The following is a 12,351-nucleotide window of genomic DNA, read 5'->3' as shown; positions in this document are numbered from 1 at the left end:
TCTGTCTGCCTGTGTGTGTGTGTGTGTGTGTGTGTGTGTTTGTGTGTCTGTCTGTCTCACTGTCTGCCAGTCTGTTTCTTTGTGTATGTGTTTGTGTGTCTGTCTGCCTCACTGTCTACCAGTCTGTTTCTTTGTGTGTGTTTGTGTGTCTGTCTGCCTCACTGTCTACCAGTCTGTTTCTTTGTGTATGTGTTTGTGTGTCTGTCTGCCTCACTGTCTGCCAGTCTGTTTCTTTGTGTATGTGTTTGTGTGTCTGTCTGCCTCACTGTCTACCAGTCTGTTTCTTTGTGTGTGTTTGTGTGTCTGTCTGCCTCACTGTCTACCAGTCTGTTTCTTTGTGTGTGTTTGTGTGTCTGTCTGCCTCACTGTCTGCCAGTCTGTTTCTTTGTGTATGTGTTTGTGTGTGTCTGTCTGCCTCACTGTCTACCAGTCTGTTTCTTTGTGTGTGTTTGTGTGTCTGTCTGCCAGTCTGTTTTTTTGTGTGTGTTTTTGTCTGATTGCCTCACTGTCTACCAGTCTGTTTCTGTGTGTGTGTGTGTGTGTGTGTGTGTGTGTGTGTGTGTGTCTGCCTGCCAGTCTGTTTCTTTGTGTCCCTCTGTCTGTCTCAGTCTGGTGTAAAATCAGTCCATTTAGAAATGCTGCATATAAGATAAAGATAAATACAGTAATATATTCAAAGAAACAGATAAGAAATGTATACATTATATGATCTATTTAGCAAAATGTCTCCTGTAGTAGGTCGTCATTATTGATCGTTAAATCACACGCTTTGAGGAACACTTACTTTTTCAGTAAGCCGTTAGCATCGTTCGTGTTGGCATTCGCCCCCACACTACAAACACCTGAGATAGGCTTGTTAACATGTATCTGCACTATTTACACTGTTTAAATCGAATAAAGAGGTGTACGAGTGGCCGCTTCCGTCACTACAGCGAATCGACCTAATCGACTATCACGAAGTATACGTCGTCTTCTTCCTCTTTCCAGTTCAGCGTTTGGTGTCTTGTAGTACTTGCGCACTCTAAAATTCAATAAATAACAAAAATATAAAAACGTGCTTACTTCCAGTTGTAGGCTATGGGACCAACCTTAGCATCAGTGTAACTTCTCCTAGCATGTAGATAAGCATGTGAATGTGTTTGTAGCCATCAGGTTCAAATCTTCCTGTTAAAATGGGTCCTGGGACCACAAGGGCGGAGTTTATGACCGCTTAAGTTTTGACTACCCAATTACAGTAGCCCCGTGCTACTAGCAAGTGTTCTGCGTTCCGATCGGCTGCTCCGGGACACGTCGAACTCCACCCTTGTTGAACCGGGGACACCCACATCGTGATCCGCGACTACGGGGTTTCATCCTCCAGATCTCTTTGTTCGATTTTCAAAGATCAATTTAGCTGTACAATATTTTGGTTTTTCTTTGCTGTCATTTTCAGTGTTTTATACATTTTTCCTTCATGCACCTTTTGATTCTTTTGGGATTTTAGCCTTAATAAATTGGAAAGGATTCTTTTCTGAGTCCAGCACTCGCCTTTTTTTGTTTGTTTTTTTGAGATCTTGAATACTTCATTATTTTTAGTGTCTGTACAAATAAAGAGTTTTTTCCCCCCTTTATATGTTTATGGTTTTTATTATTAAATCAGTAGCTAGAACGTGGATCTGTGACTAATTTGGAAATGCAGACATTGTTTTTGACAGACGTCTGTCTTCATTCAAAATTTGACAATTGTGGCTTTCAGAGAAGAACCTGATCAGACTGGCTGAACTCCCGCAGTCACACAAGGAGGCGGTAGTTTATCGGTTTGGGGTTCCTTCATCACCATGCAGTTCCGTCTGGACTGCGGCTCATTGGAACCGAAGCGACGAACACGTCCGACTGGAATAAAATCTATCATGAAACGACCTGCCCAGTCACCGCACCACAATCCTATCGAACTGCACTGGGATGAACAACCAGTGAAGAACATTGGCAAGATTTAAACGTTTGGAGAAACGAAAGTGTGTGAACCTGTTCTTTATGCCGAGGGAGGATTTTTCGTGGAACATCATAAATTTATTTTGTCAAAGCGAATCTTTATATTCATGGAGGACCAAGTTTGTTTGTTGTTTGTAGAAACGAAAGGAATGTTTTTAATGAATTAAAGTACGTAGTAAATCAGTGCTTAATTACTACATTTGAACCCAATTTTATATCATTGGACCTTTTGCGCTTTGCTTTACGTATAAATATTATATACAATAAAAAAAAAAAAACAGGTCAGTGTCCTTAAAAACTTCCGGTTGCACTCGGTCAATTCCAGTTCCGGGTCGCGTTGTTTGCAAAATGGCGGCAACACCGGTTTCAGCCCCTTCACAGTTGCTACCTTTGGGTAAGAACGCGGATATAAACTTTACTGTTATTTTATTTCAAGTTATTAACTTTGTTTAATGGTGTTTATAGGTATATATTTTGTCCTCACGTAGCCGTGTGTGAGAATAGACGTGCATTAGAGCTCACAATTAACAAAAAAGTGGTTGCTTCCCAAATCACACATGAACGCACTACACAGGATGTCTAAATAGCATAAATAGCATCTCTGAAGTAACCCTACGCGCTATGCAGTGCGCGAGTGTGTGGTTTGGGACGCAACCAGCGAAACGCATGTTTAGTTGATTAGTAATAATCTTATTTTAAATAACTTAAAATTTATTTCCTGCTTATTAAACTCGAATTGGATGATTAAAAGTGTCTTTATGTGAGGATTTGGCTGCTTTAAGACACGTTCTGATGTCGCTTTTCATAAAAGAAATAAAGTTTTACCTCAGGGTTTTTACTTCAAGCAGTCAGGACGGTAAAATCCCCGGATGTTAGTATAATTTAAGGACGATTTCTTTTTTCCTCTTTTAGTCTCAAAATAAATAAATAATAAGTCTATTAAACAATTAAATTATGCAGTATTTTTTACAATTTTTTTTAGTATTTTTTAGATAATATAAATACTTTAAGTTTTTTAATAAATGTCTTTTTTTTTGCCACAAAGGTTCAGTTTTTATAAAAATATAATAAAAAAGTCAAACTAATAAATTGTATAGGAATAAAAAATTGCCATATTTGTCTGTAAATTAAAGCCACAGGAGGAAGAGATGGATAGATGGAGAAATTGTTGGATGGATAAATATAGAGATGGAAAAATTTATGGATGGAGGGATTTATGGATGGGGGGGATGGAGAAATTGGTGGCTGGATGAAGAGATAGAGAGATGGAGAAATTGGTGGCTGGATGAAGCGATAGAGAGATGGAGAAATTGGTGGCTGGATGAAGCGATCGAGAGATGGAAGAAGAGAGGACAGATTTCGAGTTCGGGAGATGGAGAGATTAAAAGATGGAATAAGAGATTGATGGAGGGAGAGATTAAAAGATGCATGCATACATTAAACGACTCAAGTTTTCTCAAGAAGGTGACGGCTTCTCCGTTGCAGTAACTATACTCTGAGGTATGAAACGGAGGAATCCGATTGGCAGATTAGATGTGCAGGAAATTTGAATGAGCACTGCTCAACCTGTAACACAAGGAATCATTCTAACCAATCAGATTCCACCTGGTGCCAGTCTGCATTGCTGCTGTGTGTTTTTATGGATTGATTTATTTGTGTATCTGTTTGTTTATTTTTCCGCAGAGCTGGTGGATAAATGCATCGGCTCCCGGATTCACATCGTCATGAAGAACGATAAAGAGATCGTCGGGACCTTGCTGGGGTTCGACGATTTTGTCAGTATCCTTCCTTAGCACTTTAGCATGCTCTTTTAGAACGTTCCTCTTCGATTGTCCTTGACCGCTGTGTGATCAGACATGGTGCTCGAGGACGTCACAGAGTTGTACGTACGATTTCTTTTTACGCTCCTTTCTCACGTTTGTACGATACGGGTTTCTGACTGTGCTTGTGATTGTCACAGCGAGATCACGCCCGAGGGACGACGGATAACGAAACTGGATCAGATCCTCCTCAACGGGAACAACATCACCATGGTGGGTGCTCGGGGCCGCGTCCCAACAACAAGCTTTTCACTCTTAAACACAGTCAACATTGCGTGCTACAATATAGGGCCTGGAGATTTGGGACAGAGGCCTGAAAATGTTCCAATACGAGCGTTCATTTAAAAACAGAGAACTAGTGTTCAGGATGGAACTTCAGCATTATTCTAATGATTTGGCTGGGAGCTAAATTTCCTTCCTTCCATCCATCCATCCATCCATCCATCCATCGAAAGAAATAAATGGAGGGATAAATAAATAAATAAATAAATGGAAGAATAAATAAATAAATAAATGGAGAAATAAATAAATAAATGGAGAAATAAATAAATAAATGCAGAAATAAATAAATAAATAAATGGAGAAATAAATAAATGGAGAAATGGATAGATAGCTTGAAGGATGGGTTGATGGGCTTTTTGAAGAACATTAAATTAGTGGAGGTTGAATTATTTGGCTGCGAGTTAAATTCCCATCCATCCAGTGTATAGGACAGAGCCCATAAATGACAGACCTACTAGCAAGAACATTGATTTGGGACGGAGCCATAAAATTTCTAGGGCACTAATAAGACCACTGATGAGGTACGAGCACTAAGGTTTGGGACACATTTCTAAAGAACTGGTTTGGGACAGAGCCCTATGAAGGCCAACACTCTAGTAAGGACACTAGTTAGTGATCTCTCTACACCCAGGGTTCTGGGAGACCACCGGCACGTGGTTCATTAGGGGCGGAGTCTGAAACCGATATGCACTCTAATTAAAGAGGGGCAGATGAGTTTGGGACGGAGCCGATGGTAAACACTGAGCAGTGATTAATGGTGAACAATGAATTGCATGTGATGATAAACTTGTGTGTTTGCAGTTGATCCCTGGAGGTGAAGGACCGGAGGTGTGAGCCGAACCACTGCAGCGGTGTTTTTCTTTCTTTTTTCTTTTTTTTTTTTAAGAACTGTTATGTTTTTGATTGTACAATTTTTTTTAAACATTTAAAAAAAAAAAAACGTGTCTGAGTTAGTGCGACATCTGATCGTGTGTCAGAATGAAGAGTTCTCTCCTGTTATTAATGAATAAAGGCTTTTGTGGAGCCTGAACGCTCTTTAATCCGTTCTGTAACGACGGCGTGTGACCACCGGGGGAGTCTCGCTCGAATAAAATTCCAAGCCAAGTTCTAAATGTACTTAATTGAAATCTGCACAATAGGAAATATTTGCATATCCACTCCTGATTGGCTCTTGCATTTGGTGATGTCATCATTCATTGTGAGTGTGGGACTATTTAGGGACATGCACACTGGAAAAAAAAACAACAGGGATTGGGACAAAGCCGGCGTTCTTTTAAGGACACACTAGTTTACACTAGAAAATGTCTGACTGACGAGTAATTGCATTAATTATGGACTAGAAAGATCTGGTGTTTGAGACCGAGCCCTAAAACACCATATTAGTATGAAAAACCGATTTGAGTAACACTAACTAGGGGAGAACATTGGCATTTGGGATGCAGCCCCAAAAAACGGCTGCCATCCTAGTAAGAAAACTGATCACCTAGCATTCTAGTAAGATGGTGAATTTGGGACAGGACCCTAAATAGCTACCCTACACTACTATTAGAAGCGCACTGGTGTTTGGGACGAGGCCCGCAAACAAAATCAGAATTTCAGTCTGGAAAAAAGGGGCGGAGTCACAGGTTTCATATTAAACCTGAGGGTTTTATTTCGGCTGTGTGTGTGTGGTTACATGTGTAGTTGTAGTTGCTCAGAAGTATCCAACGGCGACGGTTTCTCTCAGCAGACGTTGAGGTCAGGCGTGTGAGGACGAGGCCGCCGTCCCGCTCTCAGTACATGGAGGGTTTCTCTTCTCCTTTCGGGTTCACCACCTTCTCCAGGTTCTTGCTGATGATGTCGTAGAGCTCTGCCTGCAGACACGCGTACAAGCGAGTTACCTCAAAATCCACGTTATTCCTACGTTAGCGCGTAAAAACAAAACGGAACGGAGTACAGACGTAATATCCGCGGATGTCCAGGAGGATGACCCGGATCTCGCAGTACGTCGCTTCGTCTTTCTCGTGGACGAGCGAACGGTAGTCCATCTGTAACCACACACTCGTTTAGTTTAGTGATCCACAGGGAACCATTATGGAGACATGGAGTGTTTTTTTTTTTTTTTACTCACCACATGAGTTTCTTTGGAGGCTTTGGCTACTGCGTCGCCTCGCTCTGAAAAATATCTACACACACACACACACACAGTGGTAAGTAGAATACGGTATATATAGCTGTAGATAATTATAACGTTTATATACTCTATAGACAAAGACCTGTGGACACCTGACCGTAAGGTTTATATGCGATTAGTTCCGATTTACTCCTAAAAACCTCCACTCTTCTGGGAAGATGTTCCACCAGATTTTGGAGTGTGCACATGGAGATTTGTGTGGCTTGCTCTTAAAATCAGCTACTAGTGTAGGTGTGCCTCGAAAGCAGGTCAGTCAGGTGTCCCAATGCATATCTAATAAACACGTAATCAATTTCTACTTGTTAATGTTGGTCTGAAATCCTTCCAGTTTGGTTTTCACAGCCGCAATCCGCTCGAGGATCTTCTCCTGAAATCAAAGCACAAGCGAATCGTCGAGAAATTATTAAACGTCTAGAAAACACAACGTCTTGGCGAGACAAATTCCAGGTTCTCTATGTCCTAGATATAGGAGATAGATCCTCTATATCGACCCCTCTTAGCAGAACTTGGTAAAACGACCAATAAACTTCCATAAATCATAAAAAAAAATGCATCGTTTTATGTCTGGAATATCGACTGGTTTTAATTCCTGAAGCACTCTGTTTTCCAGGGTTCATTTCCAGTATATATCCAGATTTTTCGTCTGAAGTGGGAGCGGCCTAAATCAAAAAGGTTTCATTTTCATTCGCTGAAAAACACTGGTAGGGAGCTAAGACTAGTGGTGTGCACAGGTACTGCACAACGCATTTACAGCGCCTATCCTCAGTAACGCCACTCAAGATGTTCCACTACAACCCATGGAAACTCTTTCTTTATGAAGCTGACTTTGTGCTGGAACAGGTTATGGGTCTCCTTGTTCAAGTGAAGGATAAATTTCATGCTAGACATCCTATATCATGGGAAGACGTACAAATGGCTGGAAAAGTCTGGGGCCCTGAAATACACCGTCCTAATTGGTTCCCCTATGCCACATGAACACACCTGGATCGCCACTCCGAAGTCGTTTCCGTCCTCAATCTTAGGAATCAGCAGCGAAATCCAGCAGGAAACCTACACAATAAAGACACATTCATGATACCATTGAAACTTCTACACACACTACAGTACTGCATTACTCTCCAACCAATTAAACAGCAACATTCCTCCTTTTCTTTTACTCACAGTGATGCAGGTCTCTTTAAGTCCCGTGATCTCCGGCTTCACCACGTCCAGCAGCTTCATGATCTTCTCGTTTCCTTTGATGAAGCTGCACACAGGCCCTTTTTCGGGAATGAAAAACAAAAATGCTGCCGTTTAGAATAAATGCCATCGGAGGAAACCCACCGGAGAACCTCCAGCTCTATGAGACTATCTGAGAAAATCTTACGCTTCTTCTTCTTCTCCTCCTCGTCATTTTTGTCCGTCTCCATTTCCTAAAAAATAAAAAAATACAATTTCAAGAATTGAACTTATATTAAATAAACGAATTGCAATAAGATCGTTTGCTTAAATAAGCAAGGCTAACCTCCTCGTCTGGGTTTGGAGGTTCGGGAATGGGAATATCGAGTGGAGCGTGGAGGGAAGAGAAGTCCGAGACGCACAGTTCCTCCTCCTGAAATAAAGAGCATCAATATGACCGCTATACACCACGACGCTGCTGGATTGTGAATGGTGATTTGTCGGAAGGAGTGCATTCATTTTTATTATATATAAATATACAAAAAATAAAAAAAACGGTTGTTTACGCTCATTATAAACAGAGGGTATATGGGAGGTGGTTAAGGTTGTGGACTTGAAGGTTCTGAGTTCAAATCCCAGGCACACTAAGCTGCCAGTCCTGGGCCCCCGAGCAGGGCCCTCAACCCCATAACTGCTCAGGTGTAGATTAGAACAAATACTGACGTGTTTCATTGACGTTTCACAACTTTACATCTGTAAACTAGGAGATTTAAACCTAACAAACCAGACCTAAAATCCAGCTCAATGAAGATTTGCTTTGGGTTGGAGTGGAAGATCTCCTGCTCTAAAGCTCTAATCTCAAGCCTATTGAACACCTTTGGGATGAATGTGAACGCTGACTGCACCCCAGGAACCTCCTCACCTTCTCACCTACATCACTACCTGACTTTACTACCACCCTTATGGCTGAAGGGATCTCCACAATCTTGAAACATCTTCCCAGAAGAATGGAGCTTAACTCAACTAAACTAAATGTGGATTGGAATGTTCAAAAAGCACATGCAGATCTACAAACGTTTCTCAGTGTAATGTACATTTAATATACTTTTTTAAATCCTTTCTTTGGTCACTTGATTGGTTTTCACCTGAATCAGATTGTCCAGCTGAGAAATCTTCCTTGGGATGTGATTGGAAAAAAGATCTTCTGCCTGAATTTGAACATAAAAATTATAAATAATAATAATAATGAATAGTGAATTATTATGAAAATAATTTAGAGAAGAGAAGATAAAAATGCAGCTCCTGGTGAATGTTCTGGAGATCTTTTACCTTCTGGTACAGTGAATGGCGATAGTTTTGAACCTGCAGATAAAAACGAAACACAACAATTAACCGTAATTTCTGAAGAGATCAGCTGAACATTATGAAGCATTGTATAAAAAGAAGTTTGTCAGGTTTAATATTGAGTTCAGGATTGAGTTTTGGTACAGTGTAGAGTTCAGGATTGAGTTTTAGTTCAGTGGGGAGTTCAGGATTGAATTTCAGTTCAGTGTGGAGTTCAGAATTGAGTTTTTTACTACAGTGTGGAGTTCAGGTTTGAGTTTTAGTACAGTGTGGAGTTCAGGATTGAGTTTAAGTTTAGTGTTAAGTTCAGGATTGAGTTTCAGTATAGTGTGAAGTTCAGGATTGAGTTTTAGTACAGTGTGGAGTTCAGGATTGAGTTTCAGTACAATGTGGCATTCAGGTTTGAGTTTAAGTGCAGTGTGGGGTTCAGGATTGAGTTTCAGTGCAGTGTGGAGTTCAGGTTTGAGTTTCAGTACAATGTGGCGTTCAGGTTTAAGTTTAAGTGCAGTGTGGAGTTCAGGATTGAGTTTAAGTTTAGTGTTAAATTCAGGATTGAGTTTAAGTTTAGTGTTAAGTTCAGGATTGAGTTTCAGTACAGTTTGAAGTTCAGGATTGAGTTTTAGTACAGTGTGGAGTTCAGGATTGAGATTCAGTACAATGTGGCATTCAGGTTTGAGTTTAAGTGCAGTGTGGGGTTCAGGATTGAGTTTCAGTGCAGTGTGGCATTCAGGATTGAGTTTCAGTGCAGTGTGAAGTTCAGGGTTGAGTTTCAGTGCAGTGTGAAGCTCAGGTTTGAGTTTTAGTGCAGTGTGGCATTCAGGTTTGAGTTGTACTTCAGTGTGGATGTGTCATATATATATATATATATGTGTGTGTGTATTTGAGAAAATATATGTTAAATGTATAAAAATGTCCATGTTTGTAATATTTTTAAATATATGTCGCATGTATGTGAGAATCTGAAATTTATTCATATATCTCTGAAATCCAAACACGAACATGTATATACTTTGCATATCTTGCCAGTTATCAGATTTCAGTATGGAATTTGAAAACGTAGGGAATGAAGTCGATCACTCAGATTCCGAACCTCACTACAAAATGGCCGACATTGATTAAGTGCACTATGGAAGATACAGTGAGTGATTTCAGGCGCAGCATCTGATTCGGGGTTCAGGGAAAAACTCGAGTTTCGGTTTCAGTTAGAAGATGTAGGTTATGGTTTTTCAGTTGAACGCTGGTTTAGTTCAGTTCGAGTTGTTGCACATGGGCTCGAATACGAGCACACACACACACACACACACACACACACACACACACACACACACACACACACACAGTGGGAATATTTAAACCTGTATGAACCATGAATCTTCTCTTGAGCTGAATCTACATCAACACACACGTTTGTGAAATGATCATGTACTACTGCAGCTCATAAATACAAACGTTTCGTCTAAACAAACAGGAGATTAAATTTGATGGCATTTGGCAGAAGCCCTCATCCAGAGCGCCTGAGCAGGGGAGGGTTAAGGGCCTTGCTCAAGGGCCCTGCTTGCTGGTGGTGGTATTTGAACATGTGACCTTCCGATCCAAAGTCCAAAGCCTTAACCAGCCCTCCCAGGAATTTCCTCACAAGGTCAAAACTTTGTCCTGGTGCCATGTTTGACGGTCCCCTAAACAGATATAAAAACCCGCCTAGAGAGGTCCTCATCCATAGCTGCTGGTGATCATCCAATTCTGTAATATACAGGTGTGTGTGTGTGGGTGTAGAAGTGTGTGTAGAAGTGTGTGTGTCTCACCTTGAGCTCATTGTCACGATTGATCTTGAATTTGGACATTTTGGAGCAGTTGAAGTCGGATTTGGAAGTGAGTGCACTGAGATGAGCTGAGGGACTTTTCCACAACGTTTCCTCTTACACTTTCGCTTTCTCTTAGGCTCCACCTACACGAGTCTTAAGGTGGACTGCAAACACACACTGTTACAGTCGACCTGCATTAACAGGACCTTTCACATAGGGGTGGTCCTGTGACTAGAGCCACTGCCCCTCTGTCCTCATCGGGTTTGTGTTATTAAAGCATCTACAAAAAAAAAAAAAAAAAAAACTTGTAATGTATCAGTATTCTCTTTTAACTCTATATTTATTACAAATGGATCATTTGTATTAACAAGCACCAACCCACTTCCAGATCCAAAACAATATTAATATTAATATTTAAATCTGGGTCATTTATTTAAATCAGGAAAAAAAAAGCTGAAAATATATGTTAAACAATTTTTTTTTAATTAATCGAGTCCACCTTAAATGCACATTCAACACCTTAAAAACATGTTCTGGTGCCACCCGATGTTTTTTTTCCCCTCTAATAAATTGTCACGTGACTTGACACCAAATAAAATACAACATTAAGCACTAGTACAAAGGTCTTACACACTCTAAACAATGTGTATTATATATATATTTTTTATTTTATTTCATATGAATAAAACATTAATGAGGCGGATATGCAAAAACAATTAAATCGTTTTTTTTTGTTTTTTTACAGTATCACTTTGCACAGTATTGCAAAAAAAATAAATCGATGTGTAATATCTATCTATCTATCTATCTATCTATCTATCTATCTATCTATCTATCTATCTATCTATCTATCTATCTATCTATCTATCCATCCATCCATCCATCCATCTATCCATCCATCCAGTTGGAAATCCCTTTTTAAAATAGGTCAATAACATACACCACGTGTATTTTCGATTCTGTAACGTCTTTGTCTTTGTCGCCCTCTGGCGGTCATGATGAAAAGGTTCAAGCCGAGTTCACAGTGATCATGTGATTTCCAAGAAAAGGGAACGGTACAGGGTATGTGATCAGACCAGAGATCAGACACACACACGCACACACACACACACGCAGACACTTAAACCCACACCCTTTCACTACGGAGCAGCGCAAACACTCGGAAAGAAGGTAAACGGAACTTAAAATCTATTCTACTTTCGTTCACGTGACAGATCTTTATATACAATTGTTACATGTTATCACTATTCGTCGTTGAATGTTTTTTTGTTTATGAAACATTGTAATAATAATAATTTCTCTGACGAGGTGTTGTGAAATAAACAGACTGCTGGTGGGTGAAGTTTTGCTTCTTGAATGCAAAGATAATATGCATATATATATATAAATTTTATATGTGTAATAACCTGATTATTGATATGTAATAAGTATCGCTGAATAGTCCCACGTGAATGGCATGACCTGTAGATTGCTTTTCAAACTTCCCTTTTCCTTCATATCCCCTGAGCTGGAAATGAACCTGCACTTATTATGACGTCAGTAAAAGCAGTCGATTCAAAAAGATCATATACTTGACAGTGAATTTCTGATGAAACCTTTTCTGGTGTTGGGAATTTCTCACTGGTTTTACGATCCATCAGGCGCAATTCTACCAGATAATACGAAGTTTCATCTTGTGGTACGGCTTCCATATTTCTGCTCTCAAAGTCTTGGATTGTGAGACCTTCACCCCTTCCCTGTGGTGGTTGTTAGTGATATCAATGACTGTTTGTTTTTATGGCTTTTTTAGCAGTTTTCCTTA

At 40.1% G+C, this 12,351-nt stretch overlaps 4 protein-coding genes and 1 long non-coding RNA gene across 5 annotated transcripts in view; 2 read left to right on the top strand and 3 right to left on the bottom strand.

Annotated features, from left to right (window-relative positions):
* The window catches only part of LOC310734812 (uncharacterized protein), a 62,924-nt gene that overhangs the window by 37,330 nt on the left and 13,243 nt on the right, over window positions 1-12,351 (bottom strand). The window lies entirely within an intron of this gene.
* Window positions 31-1,604, bottom strand: LOC310735143. The gene is made up of 2 exons (XR_014536227.1): window positions 570-1,604; window positions 31-461 (listed from the first exon to the last, which is right to left on the bottom strand). It is a non-coding gene; the product is annotated as an uncharacterized lncRNA (long non-coding RNA).
* lsm5 (LSM5 homolog, U6 small nuclear RNA and mRNA degradation associated) lies at window positions 2,216-5,103 on the top strand. Its single transcript, XM_083557243.1, has 5 exons — window positions 2,216-2,365; window positions 3,655-3,750; window positions 3,826-3,853; window positions 3,932-4,004; window positions 4,875-5,103. The coding sequence occupies exons 1-5, from the start codon at window positions 2,320-2,322 to the stop codon at window positions 4,905-4,907; spliced, it is 276 nt and encodes a 91-aa protein (XP_083413369.1). The 5' UTR covers window positions 2,216-2,319; the 3' UTR covers window positions 4,908-5,103.
* psme2 (proteasome activator subunit 2) lies at window positions 5,700-10,705 on the bottom strand. The gene is made up of 11 exons (XM_083557240.1): window positions 10,551-10,705; window positions 8,734-8,766; window positions 8,550-8,612; window positions 7,751-7,837; window positions 7,613-7,658; window positions 7,408-7,505; window positions 7,228-7,296; window positions 6,546-6,613; window positions 6,184-6,238; window positions 6,014-6,100; window positions 5,700-5,926 (listed from the first exon to the last, which is right to left on the bottom strand). Exons 1-11 carry the CDS (start codon window positions 10,587-10,589, stop codon window positions 5,846-5,848), a joined length of 726 nt encoding a protein of 241 aa, XP_083413366.1. The 5' UTR covers window positions 10,590-10,705; the 3' UTR covers window positions 5,700-5,845.
* Window positions 11,568-12,351, top strand: part of irf9 (interferon regulatory factor 9) — an 8,398-nt gene continuing 7,614 nt past the window's right edge. The window contains exon 1 of the mRNA XM_083557239.1: window positions 11,568-11,720. The gene's annotated coding sequence lies outside the window, so the exon portion shown is untranslated. The remainder of the gene's footprint in view (window positions 11,721-12,351) is intronic.

This window comes from Silurus aristotelis, assembly GCF_946808225.1.
Source record: "Silurus aristotelis genome assembly, chromosome: 12".
Classification (NCBI taxonomy): domain Eukaryota; kingdom Metazoa; phylum Chordata; class Actinopteri; order Siluriformes; family Siluridae; genus Silurus; species Silurus aristotelis.
This window is presented reverse-complemented; position numbering and strand designations above follow the sequence as displayed.